The sequence below is a fragment of the Amphibalanus amphitrite genome, unplaced genomic scaffold (assembly GCF_019059575.1).
Source record: "Amphibalanus amphitrite isolate SeventyFive unplaced genomic scaffold, NRLGWU_Aamphi_draft 000499F_arrow, whole genome shotgun sequence".
Taxonomy (NCBI): Eukaryota; Metazoa; Arthropoda; class Thecostraca; order Balanomorpha; family Balanidae; genus Amphibalanus; species Amphibalanus amphitrite.
Window position 1 is genome coordinate 184,485 of NW_024881993.1, and position 23,249 is coordinate 207,733.

At 50.6% G+C, this 23,249-nt stretch overlaps 4 protein-coding genes across 8 annotated transcripts in view; 3 read left to right on the forward strand and 1 right to left on the reverse strand.

Moving 5' to 3' along the window:
* Window positions 1–252: 252 nt before the first annotated feature.
* LOC122392748 (eukaryotic translation initiation factor 5B-like) lies at window positions 253–12,057 on the reverse strand. 2 transcript variants are annotated; one of them, XM_043387998.1, is made up of 8 exons: window positions 11,775–12,057; window positions 5,261–9,316; window positions 4,577–4,679; window positions 3,862–3,916; window positions 2,046–2,146; window positions 1,726–1,883; window positions 1,392–1,446; window positions 253–728 (listed from the first exon to the last, which is right to left on the reverse strand). In XM_043387998.1, the coding sequence occupies exon 2, from the start codon at window positions 9,204–9,206 to the stop codon at window positions 5,688–5,690; it is 3,519 nt and encodes a 1,172-aa protein (XP_043243933.1). In that variant the 5' UTR covers window positions 9,207–9,316; window positions 11,775–12,057; the 3' UTR covers window positions 253–728; window positions 1,392–1,446; window positions 1,726–1,883; window positions 2,046–2,146; window positions 3,862–3,916; window positions 4,577–4,679; window positions 5,261–5,687. The 2 variants fall into 2 exon arrangements, with proteins under 2 accessions (XP_043243933.1, XP_043243932.1); XM_043387997.1 differs by lacking the exon at window positions 1,726–1,883.
* Window positions 12,058–12,178: 121 nt separating this feature from the next.
* LOC122392757 (replication factor C subunit 4-like) lies at window positions 12,179–21,660 on the forward strand. Of its 3 annotated transcripts, none has more exons than XM_043388019.1 (10): window positions 12,179–12,260; window positions 16,154–16,279; window positions 16,543–16,621; window positions 16,898–16,995; window positions 17,304–17,427; window positions 17,886–18,057; window positions 18,594–18,787; window positions 19,274–19,387; window positions 19,852–19,935; window positions 20,411–21,660. In XM_043388019.1, the coding sequence occupies exons 2-10, from the start codon at window positions 16,164–16,166 to the stop codon at window positions 20,504–20,506; spliced, it is 1,077 nt and encodes a 358-aa protein (XP_043243954.1). In that variant the 5' UTR covers window positions 12,179–12,260; window positions 16,154–16,163; the 3' UTR covers window positions 20,507–21,660. The 3 variants fall into 3 exon arrangements, with proteins under 3 accessions (XP_043243954.1, XP_043243956.1, XP_043243955.1); XM_043388021.1 differs by having other exon boundaries at window positions 12,214–12,316; XM_043388020.1 differs by lacking the exon at window positions 12,179–12,260 and adding an exon at window positions 12,440–12,601.
* LOC122392756 (NADPH-dependent diflavin oxidoreductase 1-like) lies at window positions 12,760–15,437 on the forward strand. The gene has a single exon (XM_043388018.1). It carries the CDS (start codon window positions 13,191–13,193, stop codon window positions 14,985–14,987), a length of 1,797 nt encoding a protein of 598 aa, XP_043243953.1. The 5' UTR covers window positions 12,760–13,190; the 3' UTR covers window positions 14,988–15,437.
* Window positions 21,661–22,554: 894 nt separating the features above from the next.
* Window positions 22,555–23,249, forward strand: part of LOC122392739 (protein yellow-like) — a 54,999-nt gene continuing 54,304 nt past the window's right edge. Inside the window, exon 1 of one of the 2 annotated variants that reach the window (XM_043387980.1) lies at window positions 22,555–22,869. The gene's annotated coding sequence lies outside the window, so the exon portion shown is untranslated. Of the gene's footprint in view, window positions 22,870–23,058; window positions 23,215–23,249 lie in introns of those variants that run through there. The other variant, XM_043387981.1, reaches the window with a different exon arrangement.

Sequence of the window (23,249 nt, forward strand, 5' to 3'; positions counted from 1 at the left end):
TTGGTCTCTGACCTATTGCTATCCGTGAACACCGACGACAGACGTGAAGTAGTTTTCTGTGGATATGCCGACCCTAATAGTCGCCCAAAGAGGCAAATATTATGAATGACAACTTGACGTGCCTCGGCACCCGCTAGCCTTAGCAAAGAAGCAACAGGATCGAATTAATCAGCGATGAATAGTCCATTCAAATCCAGTTATTCGTTCCCCTGCCCCCATCAGTCAGCTTCGCACTGCCAGAAACCACTCCCATCTGCCGATGCTCGTTTATTGGACCCGTCGGACTGCCGTCACCAGCACGGTCATACCACAGCGGAACAGTCGGAAATAGCAGCGGGACGGAACAGCGGCGCCAGGTCAACGGCCCACCGCGGGTCATCAGAGGTCATCACAGGTCATTAGATGGCATCAGGTCATCAAAGGTCAACGGGTGGCATGAAGCTGAACACGAGTCATTAGACAGACAGTCGTCACATGCCGCCGGACAGCACAAGACCGACCTCAGGTCACCATAGGTTACCCGCCCGTCCACAACTAGCCTCATGGGACCACAGATTACTAGCCACTTCATAGCCGGCCTGAACCATAATGCATCGTCCGCAAGCTGCCTGAGGTGGAATTTCATCGTTGCATCACCAGAGGTCTACAGCAGTGCTTGGCAGAGTCCGCTTCCAGTCTCCCCAGTCGTCAGAAATAGAAATGCCGCCTGAGTTGTCGCCTATTATGACCTGCAAAAAGTGGACACATCTTGTTAAAACATGACAACAAAAAAATGAACGATATACACAAAAAAAAACTACACGGAAACGTGTTTTCCCTCCCTCAACATGTTGCAGCAAATTTACCATAAATTCACTTAGCTTGTGTAGCGTACTACGCAGCCACAATGAAACTCCATTCAGAGGTATCGCAATAATTAATCACCGGGTTCCCTCCATATCCACGCAAACATTTGCATGTTTGGGTGTTTGATTTAACTGTGACGCTTTGTTTTCGAGTAAGACCATTTAATCGCAGGTAAGCACAATACAGCCTGTGGTTGAGCTTTACAGTAGCTGCCCTTAAATAAACAATCAAAACAAGCGCTCGAGTCTGCCTCTGTGACCATCCCCGTCCGTTCCGGCCCGTAGATAAGACACGGGACCAGTCAGTGGACGGGGTGGGCAGTCGCTCTAGCCGGGGATAAGAGCCGGCTGGCTACAGATAGGCCAGCCGACGGTGTTGTCCGGCATAAGTTCGGACGCACGGTCCAGAGACATTTGATAGAGGAGAGAGAACACATGGTTCACACTTCACACACGTCCAATCGAAAGACATGTGAGTAGAGGAATGGATACAAGCATTAGCTGCATTTGGTAGATTAGTCTCTCGCACATCGTAATCTGTCTCACCTTGACCCGAGGTAGACCTGGGTTGCCGAGCTTCAATGAAAGCTTCCGCTGTCATCTGTCGGCGGAAAACAACTGATGTTAGGGTAGATCGATTATCACACGTCTCTTATACCAGCAATGGAAGAGAAGTTCAGGAGCCATTGACACCCGTTAGCTGCCGGGCATAGTAGGCTAAAGCTCACATTTGAAGCCTTTCACTCAACATCAACCATTGCTGAAACAAATTATTGTAGGCCAATTCACGACAGTGTGAGCTACCCTACCGGGACATCGTTTTAGAGACTCAGAGGACGTTAGTCCAACCATGAGAGGCTAAATGAGATATAATATTTACAAAGACTGAGAGTTCGTTGTTTCAGCGTCTGAGGTCGGTCGTACGAAGGCGTCCGGACGACGTCTGGTCCGGCCGTCGGACTGCCGACTCGGCTACTGTAGCCGCCGGCCGGAGGGTCCGCCGGGTCTGTGGTACCCGGCACCCAGGGCAGGCCGCGGCTGAATACAATTAAAAATGAAATAAAATCAAAATACACATACATTCACGACACAGTTCTCATACGCGTTTGCCTAACACACCTGCGCTACACCACTACTCCAAGCCACAGGAGCTGATAGAATGCGCAGGTCTCTCGCAAAAAGGACTCAGGCATTACTCACCTCAGCTCGACCCGACACAATCTCAGCCAGACCTCGGTCCAGTGCCAGTGCTGGTGTGTTCCGGCTCTCTCCACGCCTCTGCTGTCGATGAGTCATGAACCCTGAAGGAAACACAGAATAAGTGTGAAACAGCGCCGGTACACATCACAATATCATCAGGCGGAGTAGAGGAGGGTAATAGTGGTGTGTAGCCGTCCCGTCCGTTCCAACTCGCAGACAGGCACGGAGTCGGCCAGTGGACGGGTCAGGTCAGTCTCTCTAGCCGGGGATAAGAGCCGGCTGGCTACAGGTGGGCCAGCCGACGGTGTTGTCCGGCATTAGTTCGGACGCACGGTCCAGAGACATTTGATAGAGAAGAGAACACATGGTTCACACTTCACACACGTCTTACCGAAAGACATGTGGGTAGAGGAATGGATAGGGTAGTGTGGGATAATTTGAACATATTTATACGTCTTCTCCGTTGTACCAAATTTCAGCTCAACCCTGGATGAAGAAAACATGCTTCAGTAGCGCAAGTGTCACTTGCTTTCACCATGCAAACCTCATTTTTGGACGAGCGGAGCATACCTTGAATAGCATAGCCTCACTTCTCCACCAAGTCACGGTGTGTTCAAATTGCCCCACCGTGGGGTAATTTGAACATACTGCCTTTACCTGTCATAAAAACGATAGTCTCGCCAGCACCGATGTTGTTTGACCCATAAACGAATAGGCAGAACATTTCTAAACAAACCTTTACTTGAAAAATCAACACAACAACAAAAATAACAGTTGCAGAGTATCAATATCTGCACGCTGCACACCGTTCAGTTGACAGAATTCGCCTCTCTTCAATTAACAGAACGTCTATCATTTTTGTTCGGTAAAAACTCTCCCAACCTTACTGCATCTGTTATAGTGGTGCCAACCGAAACCTGGACATTTGGAGTTCTGATTTTGTCCAATGTCCAATTCGGAATTGGTTGGACAAAGGTAGCAGACTGGACAACATTGGACGATGGCTTGCTACACTTCAGCTCATTTTATAAAGTAATCGTGCATAGCATTGATTGGCGAATGGAAAGCTTGCTAAGCTCTCAATATAATGAACATTCGGCTGGTAAAATTACATTATAAGCAATTTAAATGACAGTTTTGAGTGTTGATTAATGCGTAACTTTCGGACATATTTGGACAAATGGCTGACTTTAACATTTTTGAACGGAAATCAACGAAAATGCCGGACATTAGACGGATATTAGACGTAAATTTTATAAAACTAGCATCACTAATCTGTCACTGCTTTGGGTCGAAAATATTGGCAAAAAAAACTGGGAGCGTTGTTTTTTTTTAGTTATCCCTGTCTTTACTGAAATTCTCACACTATGTTCAAATTACCCCACGCTAAAATTTATTTTGCCATATTTAAAAACAGGTTTCAAAACCAAATTTCTTGGATTGAAGGCAATGATTAGGTCATTGTACAACAAAAGCCGTTGCGTATTAGGCGCTAGCAATGCAAGATTTTGCGCTGCAATGAAGTTGCAATGACGTGCTTTTAGGCGTTTTTACTTGCGAAATTGATTTTTTACAGTGTGCGTCAACATCTTCATTCCCTGAAACTTTAAACCCCGTTTATATGATAGCCCTTTTAGTTACGATAATTTCCCTCATCGGTCTTATTGTCGTGCCACTTATGGATTTTCCGTAATTTTGTGTTTTTCACATTATGTTCAAATTGCCCCACATGTTCTAATTACCCCACCTTACCCTACACGCATTAATGCATTTGGTAGATAATAGAGAGCACATAACAGAGTAATCTGTCTCTTACCTTGACCCGAGGTAGACCTGGGTTGCCGAGCTTTGCTGAAAGATTCCGCTGCCATCTGTAGGCGGAAAACAGCTGATGTTAGGGTAGATCGATATTTGATTATCACACGTCCTTTGTACAAGCAATGGAAGAGAAGTTCAGGAGCCATTGACACTCGCTCAGCTGCCGGACATACTCAGCATCAACTACAGCTGTTGACCCAGATTATTGTAGGCCAATGGACGCGAGGGTGTGCTATCCTAGAGACTGGCGAACATCGTTTGTCTGTTTCTTTTTTATTGGGGCTTAAGGGCGCGCCGACTACAAGGTCATTTTGCGCCCATCTGGCGAACATCGTTCCAGTTATTAAGAGGACGTTAGTCTGGAGGGGCTTAGTGCCATCGTTTAGAACGACTGAGAGTTCGTTGTTTCAGCGTCTGAGATCGGTCGTACGAAGGCGTCCGGACGACGTCTGGCCCGGCCGTCGGACTGCCGACTCGGCTACTGTAGCCGCCGGCCGGAGGGTCAGCCGGGTCTGTGGTACCCGGCACCCAGGGCAGGCCGCGGCAGAGTACAATTAACAATGAGAATAAAATCGAAACACACGTACATTCACGACGCAGTTCTCATACGCGTTAGCCTAACACACCTATGCTACACCACTAATCCTAGCCAAAGGAGTATGACAGAATACGCATTGCGCAGGTCCCTCGCAAAAAGGACCAGGGCAACTTACCTCAGCTCGAGCTGACACAATCTCAGCCAGACCTCAGTCCAGTCCCAGTGCTGGTGTGTTTCGGCTCTCTCCACGCTGTCTCCTGACTGATCAGCCATGAACCCTGTAGGAAACAACACAGAAAAGGCGTTAGACGGCGGCAATACCGACCAAACCACGACCAGCCGGGACAGAGGAGAATAAATAGTGTTATGTAGCCGTCCTCGTCCGTTCCGACTCGCAAGCAGACACGGAGCCGGTCAGTGGACGGGGCGGGCAGTCTCTCTAGCCGGGGATAAGAGTCGGCTGGCTACAGACAGGCCAGCCGACGGTGTTGTCCGGCACGGGCTTTCATAATAACGTAAAAAACGTGTTTAAAATAAAAGTGGTTTCCTAAAAAGGCGGGGGATAAAAAAGCCTCGGGGCGGGGACTATGGAGAAAAGTCCATCCAGCATCGAGCCAGACCTGCAACAGCCGCAAGGCTTCCCATTTGAATAAATCAATGGAATCGTGAAGCCGCTCACTCGGTCAACGTTAACAAGCAGAATTTATATTGCAAGTTCACACTTCCACCTGTTACTCCAATTTCCATCAGAGGTAAAAGCAAAACTAGACAAAAGTGCCTTTACTGAGTCATAAAGGTCGAAAAGCTAGAGAGAAGCTTCCCAGTCAATTTCGCCTTTATCCAGCTCAATAATCCTCACCTTTCGTCTGGTCGGTGGACGGAGTAGTGCAAGGATGACCCGACGACGGTCCTCTTCAGCCTCACACCTCGACAGTCCGACAGGGCTCCAATCAAACGAGCATCGGCGCCATTTTCCGTTTGCATAGACCAACGCCAGTGTATCTGCCGGCCGGCCGCTCCAGCCGCCGACCGACCGTAGTAACAAAGCTATCTCCTCCGAAGGTCGATGATGATGACGATGATGATACACACTGCAAAGCTGTCGCCGTTGGCCGTCCCCCGTTAAGTCAGTCCGTCAGATCACAGTACGTAAAGCACGCACAAGTAACAATCGATATAAATATGATCATGATGTCGACGCGGCAGCCCTGCCACCACCGCCAACCGCTCTGCCATGCCCGACACTCTCTCACTCACACACAAACACACACCGCGTAACGGCACAGCTAGATAATCTGGAACACTTTCTTGAGTTCTATCATGAGTTGCCAGTCAGGCTTCGTCAAGTCTTCACGGAAGTAGTTTTTACATGCGTCTATCGACTCGCGACTGATGCGGCTGACAAGCATGTCCGTCTCGTCAAAGTGTCGGCCGAACATCTTGGGACTCTCTCCAGGAACTGCTTCGATCTTGATGCACACTTCCTGACCCTTGCGCGCGACTTCCACCTGCTTGTGGTTGATCTCCACCGTGGAGATGTAGCCAAGGAAGAGGAACTCCTTGCTAGGTACGCAGATCGGAGTGCCGGTCTTCACGATGCCCGCCTCAACGCTGACACCCATCACGATAGGATCTCGAGAGTTGAAGATAAACTGCGGCAGAACACGTATCTTGCACGGGAACACGGCGATGTGTTTGTGTTCCTCGCGCTTCTTGTTCTTGAGGTCCTCGCGGTGCTTCATGAACTTGTCAAAGAGGTGGTAGATGATGTCCGCCTGGAATATGGTGACGCCGGCAGAATCGGCCATCTCCTGAGCGTCTCGCTCCACCTTCACGTCAAACGCCAGGATCACGGCGAACTCAGGGTCGCGGTCCAGCATCACAGACGCCTTCATCACATCACGTTTGACCACCGGTCCGATTCGTACACCCGAGTAGGGGATCTTCGAGGTGCGCAGGAACTCCAGCAGCGCCTCCAGCGAGCCCAGCGTCGACGCCTGCACGTAGACACCATGATCGCTCAGCTTGATGGCGCTAAGAGCCGATCGCAGCTCCTTCGCTACCAGCGCCTTGCAGATCTCGATTTCATCCGGGTGTTCGGCGACCATCAAGTTGAGTCCAGCGATCGCCTTCTCAAGCTCCTTTGCAGCGATCTTGACACCCTGCGCCGCACGGATCTCCTTGAACTCCTGATAGGCGTTCTTGACGCGCAGCTCCTTCAGCGGCTGTGGCATGAGCAGCGAGCGGATCTGGGTGACTATCGGCCCATCAGTACCGGCCACGACGATCGTGCTTCCCTCGCGTAGCGTGCCGTTCACCAGGATCACGTCGATCGTGGTACCCAGACCGGGGATCTGCTTCACCTCCAGCACGGTCGCCTGCAGCTCGTCAGAGTACATCAGCCGCTTGGTCAGCATGTTCTGCGTCATCATCACAACCAGTGCCATCAGGTTGCCCATGCCCTCACCGGTGATCGCACTGGTTGGCACCAGAGACAGATACTCGCGAGGGTTGTCGTTCTCGTAGAACAGCTTGGCGTTGAGACCTTGCTCCGCCAGCTGGACAATGGTCTCGTTCGTCCTCTGCTCGAACTCAAGCACAGTGTTGCGAGCCTGGCCTTTGCAGATGTCCTCAACGTCCTTACCGCGTCCCGTCTCCCAGTCGTACAGCCGGTCGATCTTGTTCAGCGCCACCACGAACGGCGTCTTCTTAGTCTTCAGCATGTTGATCGACTCGATCGTCTGAGGTTCAAGACCGTGCATAATGTCGACAACCAGGATGGCCAGATCGCAGAGGGACGATCCGCGAGACCGCAGGTTACTGAAAGACTCGTGACCGGGTGTGTCGATGATAAGAAGTCCGGGGATCTTCAGCTCGGCAACCTTGTGCTTCTTCACGAACTTCTGCTGCTCTTCAATAGCCTTCAGTGGCACGTTGGTGGCTCCGATCTGCTGCGTGATACCACCTGCTTCGCCTTCTTGCACGTTGGTTCGCCGCAGCTTGTCCAGAATTTTGGTCTTGCCTGTGTCGACGTGACCGAGTACGCAGATGACTGGGGCGCGCAAATTGTCGGCCGACATGGCTGCGCGGGCCTCGTCGCGACGCTGCTGAATCCGCTTCAGCGCGCGGTCCCGACGCTTTTCGGCTTCAGTCCGCTCGTCGTCACTGTCTTCCTCACTCTCGCTCTCCTCCTCGCTGCCACTTTCGTCCTCATCCTCTTCCTCTGAAGATTCCTCCTCCTCATCCTCAGCTGGAGCAGCTTTCGCATCGGCCTTCGCAGGAGTTCCTGGGGCAGCCTCGGGAGCAGATTTCGGCGCAGCTTTCTCTTCTTCATCGTCTTCCTGATCCCACGAGTCCTTGACATCATCCTCGTCCTCCCAGCTCTCCTTGGGCTCGTCCGCCGGCTTGGCTTCCTCTTTCGGCTCCTCTTTAACCTCGGATTTCGGTGGTTCGGGCTTCGGTTCAGGTTTCGTCTCAGCGTCGGGCGATTGTTGTTTGCCCTTCTTCCGCATGTCCTTCATGGTTGGCTTCTTTTTCTCTGCAACCACTGCTGCTTGCTGCTTCATGGCATCCAGCAGAGCCTGTGCGCGAGCCATATTCTGCTTCTGTTTCGGCGTCAGCAGTTTGCCCTCGGCCTTCAGCTGCTCTTTGCGCTCCTTGGCCTGTCGCTTCTTCAACTCCTTCTGCTCCTTCTCTTGTGCCTCCCTCTCGGCCTTCAGCCGCTCAGCCTCTTCCTCTCGCCGTATCCGCTCCTCCTCCTCTCGTTTAGCACGCTCTTCAGCCTCCTGCTGAAGCCGCAATGCTTCCTGCATCGCCGCAACGATCTTCTTGCCCGGTCCCTTCTTTTTCTTGGTGGTCTCTTCTGGCTCCGGCTCCGGCGCCTTCTCAGCCGCTTTCTTTTTCTTCTTTTTCTTTGACGCAGCTGATTCTTTCTCTTCGCCATCTTCAGCCGGTGCTTTCTCCTCCTTCGCTGGGGGTGGTTTGGACGCCTTCTCACCATTGGTTTCGGCCGGCTTCTCTGCAGGCGTTTCTTTCTCCTTCTCTTTCTCGTCTTCTTTCTCCTGCTTCTTGCCCGTCTTCTTGTTCTGTTCAATTTTCTTCAACCGTTCCCGCTCCTTCTTTTCCTTTCGCTTCTGTGCTTTCGTCTTCACAGTCCCTCCCTCTTCCTCTCCATCGTCTTCATCTCCTTCGTCCTTGTCCTCCACATCGCCCGCAGCCGCTGGCTCGGCCGTTTTCTCCACAGATGGTTCCTTTTCGGCCGGTTTAGGCGGTTCCGACTCCCCGATTCCCGTAGAAGTCTGCTCGCCAGTGTATTCCAACTGCAGTTCCGAAAGCATCTTCTCCAGATCATCATCCAAGCCTTCATCTTTCTTCTTTTTCTTCTTCTCTTTACCCTTCTTTTCTTTCTTCTTATCCTTCTTCTTTACCACTACAACCTCGTCTTCCGACTCGGGCTTGTCGTCACCACTGTCGTCCATAAGGGAAGCGAATCCCGGTTTCTTAGGTGGCGGCGCAGGAGGCTCGTCGTCGCTCTCATCCATCATTAGGGCCGCAAAGCCGGACATCTTAGCCTTAGGCGGCGCAGGAAGGTCATCGTCATCATCTCCGATCTGGTCCTCATCGTCGTCAGATTCCATCGCCGCCTTCTTCTTGGCCTTCTTGGCTTTTTTGCCCTTTTTCGGCGGTGCCTTGGTGGCGGGTTCGTCGGCCAGCTCTTCGGCCGCGTCGTCCTCGATGGTCATAGCCGGCGCCTCGTCGGAGTCCGAGTCGCCCGCCTTCTTGCGTCCCTTCTTGGGTTTCCCCATGGCTGGTGGCGGAGTGCAGAGTCGGGAGGCAGCGTGAGACCACGACGGATGCGGGTGAGAGACAGCTTGCTGATGTGGTGGTTGACCGTGGGTAGTCCCTCACAGCAGATCTGCGGGAGAGAGAAATCAGGTCAGATCGGGCTTCATTTCCATTGAGTCAATGTGTGGTGAAACACTTCGCATCAGTTAAAAGTTTGGATCGAATACAGATTCTTCATTGTGCTGCCACAACTCACGCACGAATTAACATACAGATTTAGGTCATGGCCGATGGAGGCCAATGAACTTAGAAAAACATATCCGTCTAGTTACATAGCCGATAAAAAATACGGCCGGAGAAAATGAAAGCAAAGAAAGAGCTATTTAACACCAAAATTGATACCGCATTGGTATTAGACTTTCACATCCCTGATCGCCCGTTCCGCGTTCGTTTGCTGAAGTCTCTCTCAGTTGCCATTACGGTCCGCATCACATGTCGCAACGGCCGCCTCCCGCCCCTCCCCCAGGCGGACAGTGACGCGCCGATGACGACATCGATATGACGGATAGTGACCACCTTTCAATGGCTGCCATCCCACTCGCATAAAATGAACATATGGGTATCGGTGGTATCGGTAACCCTACCGATACCGGGTATCGGTAACCCTGGCGTCACCGGTAGCGTTTTCGTTCAAGGTTAACCCGCGAGTTGCTGGGGGGGGGCGTTAAACGCCCCCACTTTTTTCGCCGGGCCATAGCATAAAAACGGCGCGCCGCAGGCGCGCCAAATTTTGGGTATCTGTAGGGAATTGATTGAAGTTTATTGTGACAAAGTTTCAAAAAAATCGGTCGGGAAATTTTTGAGATATCGAGGTTTTAGTGACGTCATGATTTCTGAGTTTTCGACCAAAAACGGCATATGTTCAAAAAATCATATAAAATCACACAACAGACATACAGACATGCCGTAAACGCCATTAGACTGCCAATACCATGATCAATCAAATGGCTATCTTCGATTATTGATTATCGTTCCGCATTTTCCAAAATCTTGAACTGAATCTTGGCAATTTTTCGTGACTACTTCACGACCATGATACATGAATTTCTTAAATTGAACTTTTTGAGCCAAACACGTACACATATGATAAAATGAATGTCACCATCGTGTTCTACGCCCCAAATTACCTATAAAACATGTGTCACAGGCTGCGAATATCAGTTTCGATTTTCGGGGATATGTGCCTACCCGATTGACCTGACCTTGACCCTGACCTATGCTTGACTGACACCTATATGAAGCTGACACTCTTGTAGGCCTTATAAGATGGATTGTGCACCGTTTTGACAGAGTTTATGGCGAGAGGCGCCCATTGCGAAGTCCTGAAGTCCATGCTACTGAAAGCCCGATTTCAGGTGTTTGACCTGACCTTGACCCGACCTGTGACCTCAAAATTCAACTTTGAAGTACTCATCTGAAGCGTCTCGTCGCGCTCTTTCGTTTGCCGCCTCGTGCGTTTCGCTGCGCCTATTGGTTCTCGAGTTATCGGCTGGGGGCGTTTAACGCACCCCCCCAGCAAACGGTGGGTGGCGAAATACCCCAGCAACTGCCGGGTTAAGGTTTCCTGTAGTAGGCCGCCGTGCCAGGCCGAAGCATGCTGTGAGGTCACTGGGTAAGAGAAGATAGCGTAAAAGAACGACTCAGGCAGACTCAAACCGACTCAGGCAGACTCAAACTGACTCGACCGACTCAAACCGATTCAGATCGACTCAGACTGACTCAAACTAACTCAGACCGACTCAACCGACGCGAATCGATCGACTCAAATCGATTCCGATCGGCTCAGACAGACTCAGGCAGACTCAGTCAAACTGACTCGACTGACTCAAACCGATTCAGGGCTGATGATTCAGGTCAAACCGATGGGTCTGTCTGAGTCGGTCAAAATCGGTTTGAGTCGGTTGAATCGGCTTAACTCTGTTGAAGTCTATCGGAATCAATTTGAGTTAGTTGATTTGGTCTGAGTCAGTTTGAGTCATTCTGAGTCTAGATGTGTCAGTCTGATTCAATCGGAATCAATTTGAGTTGGTTGAGTTAGTTTGAGTCGTTCTGAGTCAATCTAAATTCTGAATCGGTTTGAGTCGGTCGAGTCAGTTTGAGGCTGCCTGAGTTGGTCTGAGTCTATCAGAGTCTCAGTCGATACTGATAGTGTGGTACGTTATCTTCTCTTCCAGTGACGTCACAGCATGCTTCGACCTGGCATGGCGGCCTAATACAGGAAACCTTACCCTTGAATGAAAACATTACCAATGACGCCAGGGTTACCGATACCAACATATGTTCCTGGCAAACCCTTGCGTCTACCTTAACAATGCAATGGATGGCTCCAATACATGCAATTATTTATGTTGATGTACAAGGAAAAATTTGAAGAAACCTGGTAGAAATAATATAACAGAATATTTAGCTAAGCTCGATTTCCTTTTCAGCAGCCTGAGCCGGCGCAAAGCTAAAGTGAAAGGTTCCACTTCAGGTCGATACAGCGCTAAAACAACAATATGGGGAATCATCAGACCTTACACACTCACCGCTGCAAGAACGAAGACTACGATAAAGTTTCTTCTGACACCAAATCCCGCAAAAATAGAAAGAAATTATGCATCAACACAGCAGGCGGCCGGAAAAGGTTCTATGCCGTGTAATAGAGAAACATACTGTAAATCGCTCTAATTGCGATAATTAGACTTTTTTTATTTCAGTGCAAATTGGTTCAAAAATTGATAAGATTGTTTATTAATTGTATTGAAATAGAAAAAAATCAGAATGAGTGAACATTCTCTCAAGAAAAATTCTTCCGAAAAAAGACAGCCCTACTTGCCACTTACCATGTAATATATTTCTTATGCACAAATGAACAAAATTCATGCTATCAAAAATGGTAATGGCGGGAGTTAATGAAAAAGTTTACATAACTTGCGCAGAAAAGACAAGACTACAATAGCCATCAATTGCCTTGCAATAGCAATAGCCTTGTCATTGGCATCATAGCACATTGACATAGGCGTTCGTAAAGGGTGAGAGAGATCGCATTATTTCATTTTTGCATTTTCATTTTTCCGTGAGTTGAAAAGTACGTTCATGAGAGGGGTTTTCTATGTAACATGCATTTGGTCAGTTGGGTCCGTGTCACACGAGATCATGCCTAGCGCTGTTCGGTTCTTACCAGCGTGCTCGTGCTGCCAGTTTGAGTTGCAGTTCCTTGGTCTTTTCTCATAGGTTGATGATGCTGATGCTGATGAGGTGGTCGGGCTGTCACCTTTGCACTCATATAGGTACCTATATGAGTTATTTGCTTGAGTTGGCCTCTCATCTGTAAACCACACACATGTGAATTTCACCATATAGATGCCAAAATGTGAGGAAGTTAGCTGAGTGCCGATTTGAAAGTGTCATCGGATCTGCACCCCTTGGTGTTTTTTCATGGTATGGCGCTTCAGAATGCTACGTTTATCAGTGTATTGGGTCTCCATGGAAACATCCACAAACTCAGATGCTCGTAACACTGGAACACTAGGGCCAATTCCTCTCAAACACCACACCAGTACTGAATACGGCTGCGCAACATAGCACACTGCAGCGTCGTGCCATGAAACGGGGCCCAGATCACAGAAGTCTTGTGTTTGTGTATGTTTCAAATGTGTCTTAGTTATTGTGAAGTATTGTGGTGCATGCCAACAGAAAGGTTTAAGAACCACAACAAGATGAAATGGATACAAGAATAGACCTGGGACTAATTTGAATTATGGTCCATTAATCTAAACTTATAGTTGGCACCCCATAGTGCTATAGAAGATTTGCTTCATATATATTCCCCTTCAGTACCTACCAAACCTGATATAAAAATGTGCTAGATCCCTTAAATAGCCATTTAGAAGCTCTGTTGCATGTCATATAATCATTAAAATTCAACATTTGGCTCTTGTCAGAGCCGGCCCGCGGTTGTCATGGAGGTGACCGGAGACCAGAGGAACCGACCGCCCGAGGCCGGACAGTGCCGCGCGCGGCTGACGGTGCTGTACGGCAGCCAGACCGGCACCGCCGAGGACCTCGCTCAGCGGATCGGCCGCGAGGCGAGGCGTCGCCTGTTTGAGTGCGAGGTGTGCGCGCTGGACGAACTGCGGCCGGCGGCGCTGCTCGACGAGCGACTGGCGCTGTTCGTGGTGGCCACCACCGGTCAGGGAGACGTGCCCGACAACATGGCCGTCACCTGGCGGCAGCTGCTGCGCCGAGACCTGCCCGCCGACTCCCTGCGAGCGCTCCGCTTCGGCGTCATAGCGCTCGGCGACTCGTCCTACGCCAAGTTCAACTACGTCGGTAAGCGGCTGCAGAAGCGCCTGCTGCAGCTGGGCGCGGCGCCGCTGCAGCCGCCGGCGCTGGGCGACGACCAGCACGACCTGGGCGCGGACGCGGCCGTGGACCCATGGCTGGGCGACTGGTGGGACAAGCTGGACGCGCTGTGGCCTCTGCCGGACGGCTGGCAGCTGCTGCCGGCTGACCGGCCTCCCCCGGCGCGCCACACGGTACGCTACTTGGAGGAGAATGGAAGCGAGCGTGCTGTCGAGACGCCGCCGCTGCCCTCGGGCCGTCACTTTGTGGCTAAAGTGCGCTCCAACCGGCGTCTCACCCCTGAGGACCACTTCCAAGAGGTGCGTCTGATCGGTCTGGACGTTAGCGGGGCGGACGTCACGTACCGGCCGGGAGACGTAGCCACAGTGCTGCCGCAGAATCTGGCTGAGGAAACTGAGCAGCTGCTTGAACTGCTCGGCTGGCGGCCCGATCAGCTGGTGATGGTGGACGGACCGCGGGCTGACCTCCTGCCGCGGCCCTGCTCTCTACGCTACCTGGCTACGCACGTGCTGGACATTCACGCTGTTCCTCGGCGCTCGCTGTTCGAACTGCTGGCTTATTTCACCGAGTCCGAGCTGGAGCGAGAGAAGCTGACCGAACTGTCGTCTGCGGTGGGCCAAGAGGAGAGGTTCGACTACTGCGACAGACCGCGACGCACCACACTGGAGGTACTTCAAGACTTCTGGGCGACGGCGCGCCGGCTGCCGCTGGATCTGCTCCTCGACATGCTGCCCGTCATCAGGGAGAGACACTTCAGCATCGCCTCGTCTCCAAAGGTGCACGGTGGAGAGCTGCAGCTGTTGGTGGCCGTGGTGCGGTACCGCAGTCGTCTGGCGGCTCCCCGGCGCGGTCTGTGCTCCACCTGGCTATCCCGGCTGCCGGTCGGGCACTCCGTCACCGTCTCCGTCCGGCCGGGAACGCTCCGCTTCCCCGCGGAGCCCGACCGACCGGTGGTGATGATCGGACCCGGCACTGGCGTGGCGCCGTTCCGCAGCTACATCGCAGAGGAGACGGCCGAGACGGACCGTCCGCGGCCGTTGTGTTTATTCTTCGGCTGCCGTAACCAAACCGCCGACCTGTTCTTCGGCGACGAGTGGCAGCGTCTGGAAGACGACAACAAACTCCAACTCTTCTGCGCCTTTTCTCGCGACCAGGAGAACAAAATATACGTGCAGGATCGTATCCGTGAGCAGGCAGCTCTGGTGTGGCGTCTGGTGCACGCAGAGGGCGCGACCATCTGTGTGGCCGGCAGCGCCAAGCGCATGCCGGAGGACGTGGCGGCGGCGCTGCAGCAGGTGTTTGCCGAGCAGGGTGACATGTCTGCCGAGGAAGCCGAGTGCTATCGGCATCAGCTGGAGCGGCAGGGGCGCTACCAGACTGAGACGTGGTCGTGAGCCGGGCGCCGGGATCGGCCTGTGTGGCTTAACTACCAGCACCCCGGCCCGTCAGGGTCCGACCTGTGTAGTGTAATTAGTGACTACCTACCATTACGGTGCTAGGAGGCGTGATTTGTACTGGATTTCGAGTATAATGCGACTATAATGATGGCATGATTTGGTCGGATACCTAATCAATGTCCCGATAGGTTTAAGAAAAATCGCATCCATTTCACTTTTGTAGACCTTGATTTGTTATTGGAGCTACTTCAATGCGAACTTGTTGTCATTGCCAAGTTTTATTGTCTGTTCTTGACTTGTCTTCTTTTGATGGTCATCCTGGAGCTATTTGTTCTTGCTTGGCGAAGCTAAAAGGCTAAAAATGGTTTGGCTAAAGTGGCTATAATATTGAGATAGACCTCATTTGGCTTTCGCCTGTTGGTTTATAATACATGGACTGCTTGATTATAGGCATTAGTGTGTTTGTCAGCCCCTGTTTGGTCCCCGAACAGCTTATCCCGAGAAATGTTATTTGTGTCAATTTGGTTCAATGATTTAATGAGGTTCAAGGCTGTACCTGTTGCAGCATCTGGTCAGGCTGGGTCACAGGTCATTTTAGGTCACATTGACCCATTTTTGGTCACAGGTGATTCTAGCACCATGGATTCTCAACGACAAACCCAGGCTAAATAGAGTCAGTTCAAGCCATGTGGGATTGCAATGCACACGGCTAGCTTGATCACAGGGACCACTTCAGTTAACAATATAAGGTCGGCCTGTGTCACATGCTGTCGGCCTGGGTCAAATTCGGTCAGCCTGGCTCACATGGTCAGTTTAGGTCACACGAGGCCGGCATGGGTCATCGAGATTAATCTGCAGCACATCAGGCCAGTCTGGGTAACACGAGATCAATCTGTAGGTCATTTGGGTCAGACAGGGTCACATTAGGTCAGTCTAGGTCACATAGTTGATCTCAGGTCACCTAAAGCCAGTCTCTGGATCATACGAATGGGTTTAGGTCACATGGAGGTCACCGTAGAGTCGAGGGTCAGTCCTGGAGACAAGGGTCATGCCACCACAGGTCCCATGACGCTGTTCCAGATCACTAGTGCTTCACTGTGATGTTTTTATAACGAGATGGCGGGGACATGGTATCTATACTGTGTATTTTTCCTATGTTACAGAGCTGTCACGATGCACGCGTTTCTGAAGACGGGTAAACTAGGCGCCAGTGATGCTTCAGCCGGAGGATCCGGTCTCACCGCAAAGGAAAAGAAACGCAACGTGCACCAGCCCTGGGTGGAAAAATAGTGAGTTATGCCAGTGGCAACGCAGAACCTGAAACATCTCTTTTATTTTCTATGGTTTTCAAAGACGTGAATAAATATTCCTGGTGGATGAATGGATGAGCAGGTGAATGAATGAATGAATGAATGAATGAATGAATGAATGAAAAGCTTTATTGAATGAAATGAATGAATGAGCTGAGCTCAAGCCTCTGCTCTGTGCTTATGTTGTGGTTACATCATACATGTGTCTGGTCGTCGACTGACCGACCGTTTTTATTTCACAGCCGCCCCAAGACGGTCGATGACGTCGCGTACCAGGATGAGGTGATAGCCATGCTGAAAAACTGCATGAAGGGCTCAGATGTAAGTAAATGACGCTCACCGTCTGTTATCCATCAATGTCTGTTATCGCCTGAATTATTCGTCGGGGTCGCTGAGTCTTGAGCCTCTGTATAGATCGTAGACCTCTGACTTCGCTATAGAGAGGTCTGTGGTTGAGCGCTAGGAGCTGGAGGTGGTTACTGAACAGTTAGAGTCCTGTAACAGACTCGCACATCTATTTTTGTAGCCATCGTGTCTTCTTCCCCTTCCATGAGTATCGCCATCGCCCTGCTAAAGAAATCCGTTTATCGTTTTCAGCTGCCGAATCTGCTGTTTTACGGTCCTCCGGGCACCGGTAAAACGTCCACCATCCTAGCCGCCTGCAGGGAGCTCTTCGGATCGGACATGAAACAGAGGTCAGTACTCGCAGTTGGCTGTCTAGCTGTTAATTCTCCGTTCTGGGTGTGGTGGCTGCTTTTGAAGACTTGGGTGATACCTGCGAGTGATGCTGCATTGTAAGGCAGCTTCGCCGTTTGGGGAAGGAGGAGCGACTCTTATTCTTTCTCAATGATCCTACGTTCACAGCTAAAATAGCAGTTTGGGTTGTGGCCTGAGCCCTTCTGTTGCGATTTATCAACTTATCAAATCGTGCTTGCTTACAATGCACTCACCCCTATTTACCGTCTGGTACTACTATTTGACATTCTATCCCCCGCCACGGCAGGGTACTGGAGCTGAACGCCTCCGACGAGCGTGGTATCGCCGTGGTGAGGGACAAGGTGAAGGGGTTCTCGCAGCAGGCGGTCCCCTCCTGCCGCTCAGACGGCAAGGCCTGCCCGGCATATAAGGTGAGGGATGGGGTCACTGAGGGGATGGGCCAACTACCGTGGAGGGTGTATGATATGAACAGACCGTTACTAGCACACATTAAATGATAATAACGTGCTCCCGCTGGCGTCTAGAGCTTGGTTTGATTTCACGCCGATAACAAATGCACTCTTGGCAGCAGAAGCTGCAGGTCACGATAAAATGTGCAGTAAAAATTCCTTGTCACCTCGCCGGCTATCAACGTAACCTCACTGCCATAAATGTGTCGCCAGCTCTGCATATGAGGTGCTTCGACCAGCTAGCTATGTGTGATATCACGTCATCTCTCGACTTCTTGTATGGGTGATCTAATCTGTCTGACGTCAACATGCGTATTGTGTGGCTACTACATTGTCATGCATAGTATAACGTCACCATCTATTTATATGCCATCACGTTCTCTATACCTATATGCCATCCCTCATCTCCTCGCCCGCAGGTGGTGATTCTGGACGAGGCCGACTCTATGACCTCAGCGGCACAGGCGGCGCTGCGTCGTACCATGGAGCGTGAGACGCGCACCACGCGGTTCTGCCTCATCTGTAACTACGTGTCCCGCATCATCGACCCGCTCACGTCGCGCTGCGCAAAGTTCCGCTTCAAGCCGCTCTGTGAGTGTGGGACGGTACCTATTGGTGTTTGTAGAAGGGCGGAGAGTAGGGGATATGAAGCTGTGTGGGTGGGGGAGGTGACGATCTAAAGTTTCGCTAGCATGACGCCGCCGATGTTCAAATTACCGGGAAGATAGGGGAGAGAGTTGGGTCTCGCGCTGCGCAAAGTTCCGCTTCAAGCCGCTCTGTGAGTGTGACGATGGAGGCGATAGAGGGATGAAGAATGGAATGAATGGTTGTGCGTGGTAGGGAAATCAGTAACCAATTCTAGTGAGGATTAGTGTTGCAGGAGTCGGATAAGTGATGAGGGAGTCTTCTTGGTGACAACCTGAAATATTGTGTGTCGTTTGGCTTGTAATTCACGTCTTCACTGATATGTTGTTTTTAGTCGAACAATGAACACAGTAATCCATTTTAGCGATGAACATTGAACAGTTAGGTATAACGTCATGCAAATTGTATAATGATCGATAACATCCTTATTTCACACAATTAAGTGCCTCTAAAGCGTCTGACACCCGCCCTTTATCATCCAGCGACCGACATCCTGGTGCGCCGTCTGCGTGACATCTGCACCGCGGAGGGCGTGGACTGTGACGAGCCGACGCTGGCGGCGCTGGTGGAGACATCTGACGGTGACCTCCGTAAGGCCATCACGACGCTGCAGTCGGCGGCACGACTCCGGCCGGCCGGCGGCCTCACTGCGGAGGACGTCAAAGAGGTCATGCTGGTGAGTTGGGGGTAGAATGGTGGGTGTCATGGGATTAAAAAAACTCGGAATGTTTGAATGGACGGATTGACAGAGCCGCCGGACCCACGCTAAGCAGAGCTTGTTGCGTGGACCCCGACCCCTGCCGTCCGATTGCGCAATTCCGGGTAACGGGAAAATATAGAAGTATAGAAGTTTTGACGGGATGAGTTTGAGTTCAAAGGTCATGTTGGTGAGTTGATATCAACTTTGGTCATGTTTCTGCGCCGATGAAAGTCGATTAGGAGTCATGGAGTTAAGGTTGCAGCAGCTTTACGCATTTCTATCCCATCATGGATGGAGACGACCTCTTCAGTCCGCGGTTCTAAAAGTCAACAGCTGCTCATCGTCGCCATCATTACTCATTACCATGTTCAGCCGTAGCTCACTAGGCAGAACTGATTCCCGATTGTGGCAGCTCGAGTTCAGTCTGTCTCTGGTGACCCACTGACCCTCTCTCTCCGTCAGGTGGTTCCTGACGCCATGCTGGACCGCCTGCTGGACGCCTGTCGCTCGGGACGGTACGAGAAACTAGAGACGGCCGTGAACGAACTCATCCTGGAAGGGTACGCCGCCGCGCAGGTCAGTTCACAGCTGGGTCAGGGTGTTTAGTTATTGAGGTCTTACCCGTGTGCAGGTCAGTTCCCAGCTGAGTGGGTAGTTGGTGGCGTCTTACCCTTGCACTGGTCAGTGTTTTGGAGGCCTGTCCAGAAATCCTCTGGTTTCTTATTTGCTACTGGGATAGGTCTTTGGTATCTTTATCGTCTAGCGAGCCACTCGGTTCTGGCAACGGTGGCCGTTCTCATATGGAATGACGCTCCTCATTTCGCACGATTTCAGAGACGACTGGAAAAAACTGACACAATGCTGCTCTATGCGCCCTCGACACACATGTCCTGAAACTTTGAAGTCATGCTGACCTGAGGTCCTCTCACCAAGGATTTGCTCATTTCTGGCACAGTGTATGATCGGTGATAACTATGTTCACTGTTCAGCCACACGTCAGCCCTTCACTGCGTTCCATCCTTTCCCTGTGCTGTCTCCAGGTTCTCTCTCAGCTGCTGGAGAAGCTGATTGCCCTGGACGGTCTGGATGATCTGCCCAAGGCGCACATCCTGGAACGACTAGCAGTGAGTAGTTTCCATCACGCCACCGGCTCATACCGGTGTGGCTAGTCCAGCGGAGATTGTGACAGTACAGCTCCATGTAACTTACGAGATAATGATTTGACTGCTCAGTGGTCAGGGTAGCCTTCAGTGGCTTAGGAAGCGTCCTTTTTAGGACATAGGTGTTTGGTACTTCGCAGTTGCAAGCGAGATACGGTAGCTCGCAGGGCACAGGATCCAGAGCCCCTGCAGGATTTTAACCGATATTTGGGGTGTTCCGGTCTTGAAGCAGCAGTACCTATGCTCGTTACTTAGTATCTGGGTACGCTTATTCAGGGAACGCTCAATGGTTGGAAACTTATTCATCGGTGCCACGTCAAAGGAACAGTAAACTATTAAACGTTTTGGTCTGATCGCGGCCCGGCCCTCCCTTCGTCTCTAATCTATCCTTTTTCCCTCTGCCCTGACTGCTCTCTTTTCTGTCTCTTCCTCTACCCAGCTGTGTGACGCGCGACTTCAGGACGGCGCCGACGAGTACCTGCAGATCATGGACCTCGGCTGCGTCATCATGGCACAGATGAAGGCCTCGGGGTAGAGCACGACGCCCGAGGTCAACTTTCTTGAGGTGGAGTGATGTCAGGGTACGTCTTTTGTCACATCCCTGGCTCATGTCATTGTAAATCGAACGAAGGTTTTGAAGCAATGCCCAATGTCATTTCTTTACATTCTGAAAATGGTGGGATGATGTCGAGTAGCGACTGATGCTGGGGTAGCGTCTGACGCCTGCCATTTAGATGCTGTCGAGAGGTTAGCGATGTCGTAAAAAGACCGACGTTGGGGTATCGGCTGATGTTCATCGTCTGGTGCGTTTAGCGTGTCTACATAAGTGACGTTGGGATGGCGCCTGCTGCCTGTTCTTTGCTGCCTGAGAATGGTGGGGAGGTCGTGAGCGCGCGAAGCTTGAGGTCGGAGTAGCGACCGATCTGAACCGTCATTCGTTTGTACAGCCTGCATACTGGCAGTACCGTCGTTTGACGTTGCCTACCGTATGTCTTCCACTGCTACGTTGGTTAGAGTTTCACCCAATGTGAGACCATCAAACTTCTCTGCTGAGGAAGTGGGAAAGTGAGACCTTATTGCTGGATTTCTTTACAGCAATGCTGGGTGCCAACTGCTAATATCACGCGGCTGGCCGCCGTTTTGGCATCGAGTCCATGAAAATCGCACCTTGTTGAGCGGCTGCTTCGACTGAAATGCACCTTCTGTGTTAGTTTTATTCCACTCAGCCTAGTTGCTGTTGAAATTGTGATCCCGAGTACCTGACGGCTAACCTTGCCATTGCATCTTTACGCTCTACAGTACCAAGCCATCCTGTAACCAGCCTCTCATTAAGTGGAGTTTGAATCCATGCCGTTGAAATGTCGGTAAATGAACCGGTGTCTTTGCTGACTGTTATCCTGAGAACTGGTCTTGCGAATTATTGCTTGCGACTCTTGTGTGGGAATAGGCTTGTCCCTGAGCTGGGAAAGCACAAAGCTGTGTCGTGTTCATCCAACCCTCATCTGTATTTGGGATACCCGATCATCACCATGCGTGACTTGTGGTTTGTAAAATGTGCTTCCGTCATTCCACGTGAAACGTTAGTCGAATGAGGGCCACCAGTTGCCTGTCAAGTGTTGAGAAACCATTTTGGCTGAGTCAGGTTACCGGTTTGTACCGCCTAGCCAAATAAATGAATCATTTTTGTTATCTGCCGTTTTCATGTGCGAGGCCTTCGTCCGGGCGGCCCAAGTGCAACGAATGCGTCGTCACTTCACCAACGGGTGTCCCCCCGCACACACACATACTGACATGTGTGACGTGTACCGGTTATCGATTGCGCCCCGATCGTGGTTTGCGAACGGATGGGAACCGTGACAGCTCGGTAGCATGTATAGTGGTACGGGCCGGGTTAACAGTGGTCCTCAACCTGGGAAAATGAGCGCTTAGTGTTAAAGGGACCCTCCCACCTTCAAAAAAGTTAATGAATTGGCATGAAAGTGATGTCGCTCGGTTCAGAAAGAGCAAAAATGAATATATACTAAATTTCATCGAAAAATATTCACCGGTTTTCAAGATATTAGACTTTTACTTTTGTTTACTTTTTGGGATCTCCGCTGTTCCTAGCGACTTTATTTGAAAGTGCGGCATTTGTTGCGCGCAAAGCAGCATATACCACCGCGTGCTGCCAAACGTTTTAGTAAAAGATTTAAAAATCGTTAGATCTCCGCTGACGTCACAAATTCTAAGGGGGCATACCAATGCATTAGCCCCTTAGAATCCGAAAACTGCAAGTTTGAAATTCCATATCTCCGAATTCCATTTTTCGATGTTGTGAATGCCCAAACCGGTATTTTCAGGCCATGGCCACCAATTTGGCTATCTCAACTCAAAACTAACTGGGAGGGTCCCTTTAAATCTACAAAGCAATTGGGATCGGAGGCTGATCTGGGAAAATTAGTCAAGACATGCTGTCGGTCCTATCTAAGACAACGCGGACCTGCAGATTGGTGGCGGATCCCTTTCATTTCGGCTCTCATGCGCGGCTGGTGATTAATGCCCCTATTTTATATTTTTGAAAGCCTCCTGTATTTCAGGGCGCAATAGAAACTTTCGATAATAGTCATTTGTGCAATCGCTGCACTGCATAACCTTTATCTTGTGTCGTGAAAATAAAGATACGTCATATGCTCTGTAGATAATAGCGTATATATGGCCTTGTAATAGGCTGCTACACTATAATAGTCACCGATTTGGTTTGAGAACCACTGGTGGTATCAGCTGATCCGAATGTAAACAAAGCATCTGACGCACAAGTGCGCAAGAATCGGTCACGTTTCCATGCGCCGGCTGGAAGACGTCGCGTTCTGCTGGAATCCGCGGGATGTTTGGAAGTTGAATTGGTGGATTCTCATAAAGGCAGGAAAACTGGTATTTTAATGGACCTAGCGCTGCAGTAATTGGGAATCTTTATATGTATATAGTGTTTTATAAATTGCGCATAAATTTCTCACGCTCCGAGTAGTCCGAGATTGCTGGGCTCCACGAATACGATGACGAACAGAAGCGAATTCCATGCTTTGTTTCATATGTGCTAACTCTGACACTGCTAATTTAGCAGGAGCTTGACCAGGACACTCACTTGCTACTGCCCTGTCAAGTGATTTTATATTATGACGAGGCTCGAAAACACATTGTGATGCTGGCTTCAGAATTTATCATCATGCCAGTGCCTTTTGCAAATTGAGAGGATTTGAGTTTTAGGTAAAATCGTTGTTAATTTATTGACATGGTTGAAT

Bases quoted from the DNA above. Each gene is read 5' to 3' on its own strand.
- LOC122392756 (XM_043388018.1), top strand. From the start codon at position 13,191: ATGGAGGTGACCGGAGACCAGAGGAACCGACCGCCCGAGGCCGGACAG.
- LOC122392748 (XM_043387997.1), bottom strand. From the start codon at position 9,206: ATGGGGAAACCCAAGAAGGGACGCAAGAAGGCGGGCGACTCGGACTCC.
- LOC122392757 (XM_043388019.1), top strand. From the start codon at position 16,164: ATGCACGCGTTTCTGAAGACGGGTAAACTAGGCGCCAGTGATGCTTCA. The intron at 16,622-16,897 runs GTAAGTAAATGA...TATCGTTTTCAG, and splicing joins ACTGCATGAAGGGCTCAGAT to CTGCCGAATCTGCTGTTTTA. The intron at 18,058-18,593 runs GTGAGTGTGGGA...TTTATCATCCAG, and splicing joins GTTCCGCTTCAAGCCGCTCT to CGACCGACATCCTGGTGCGC.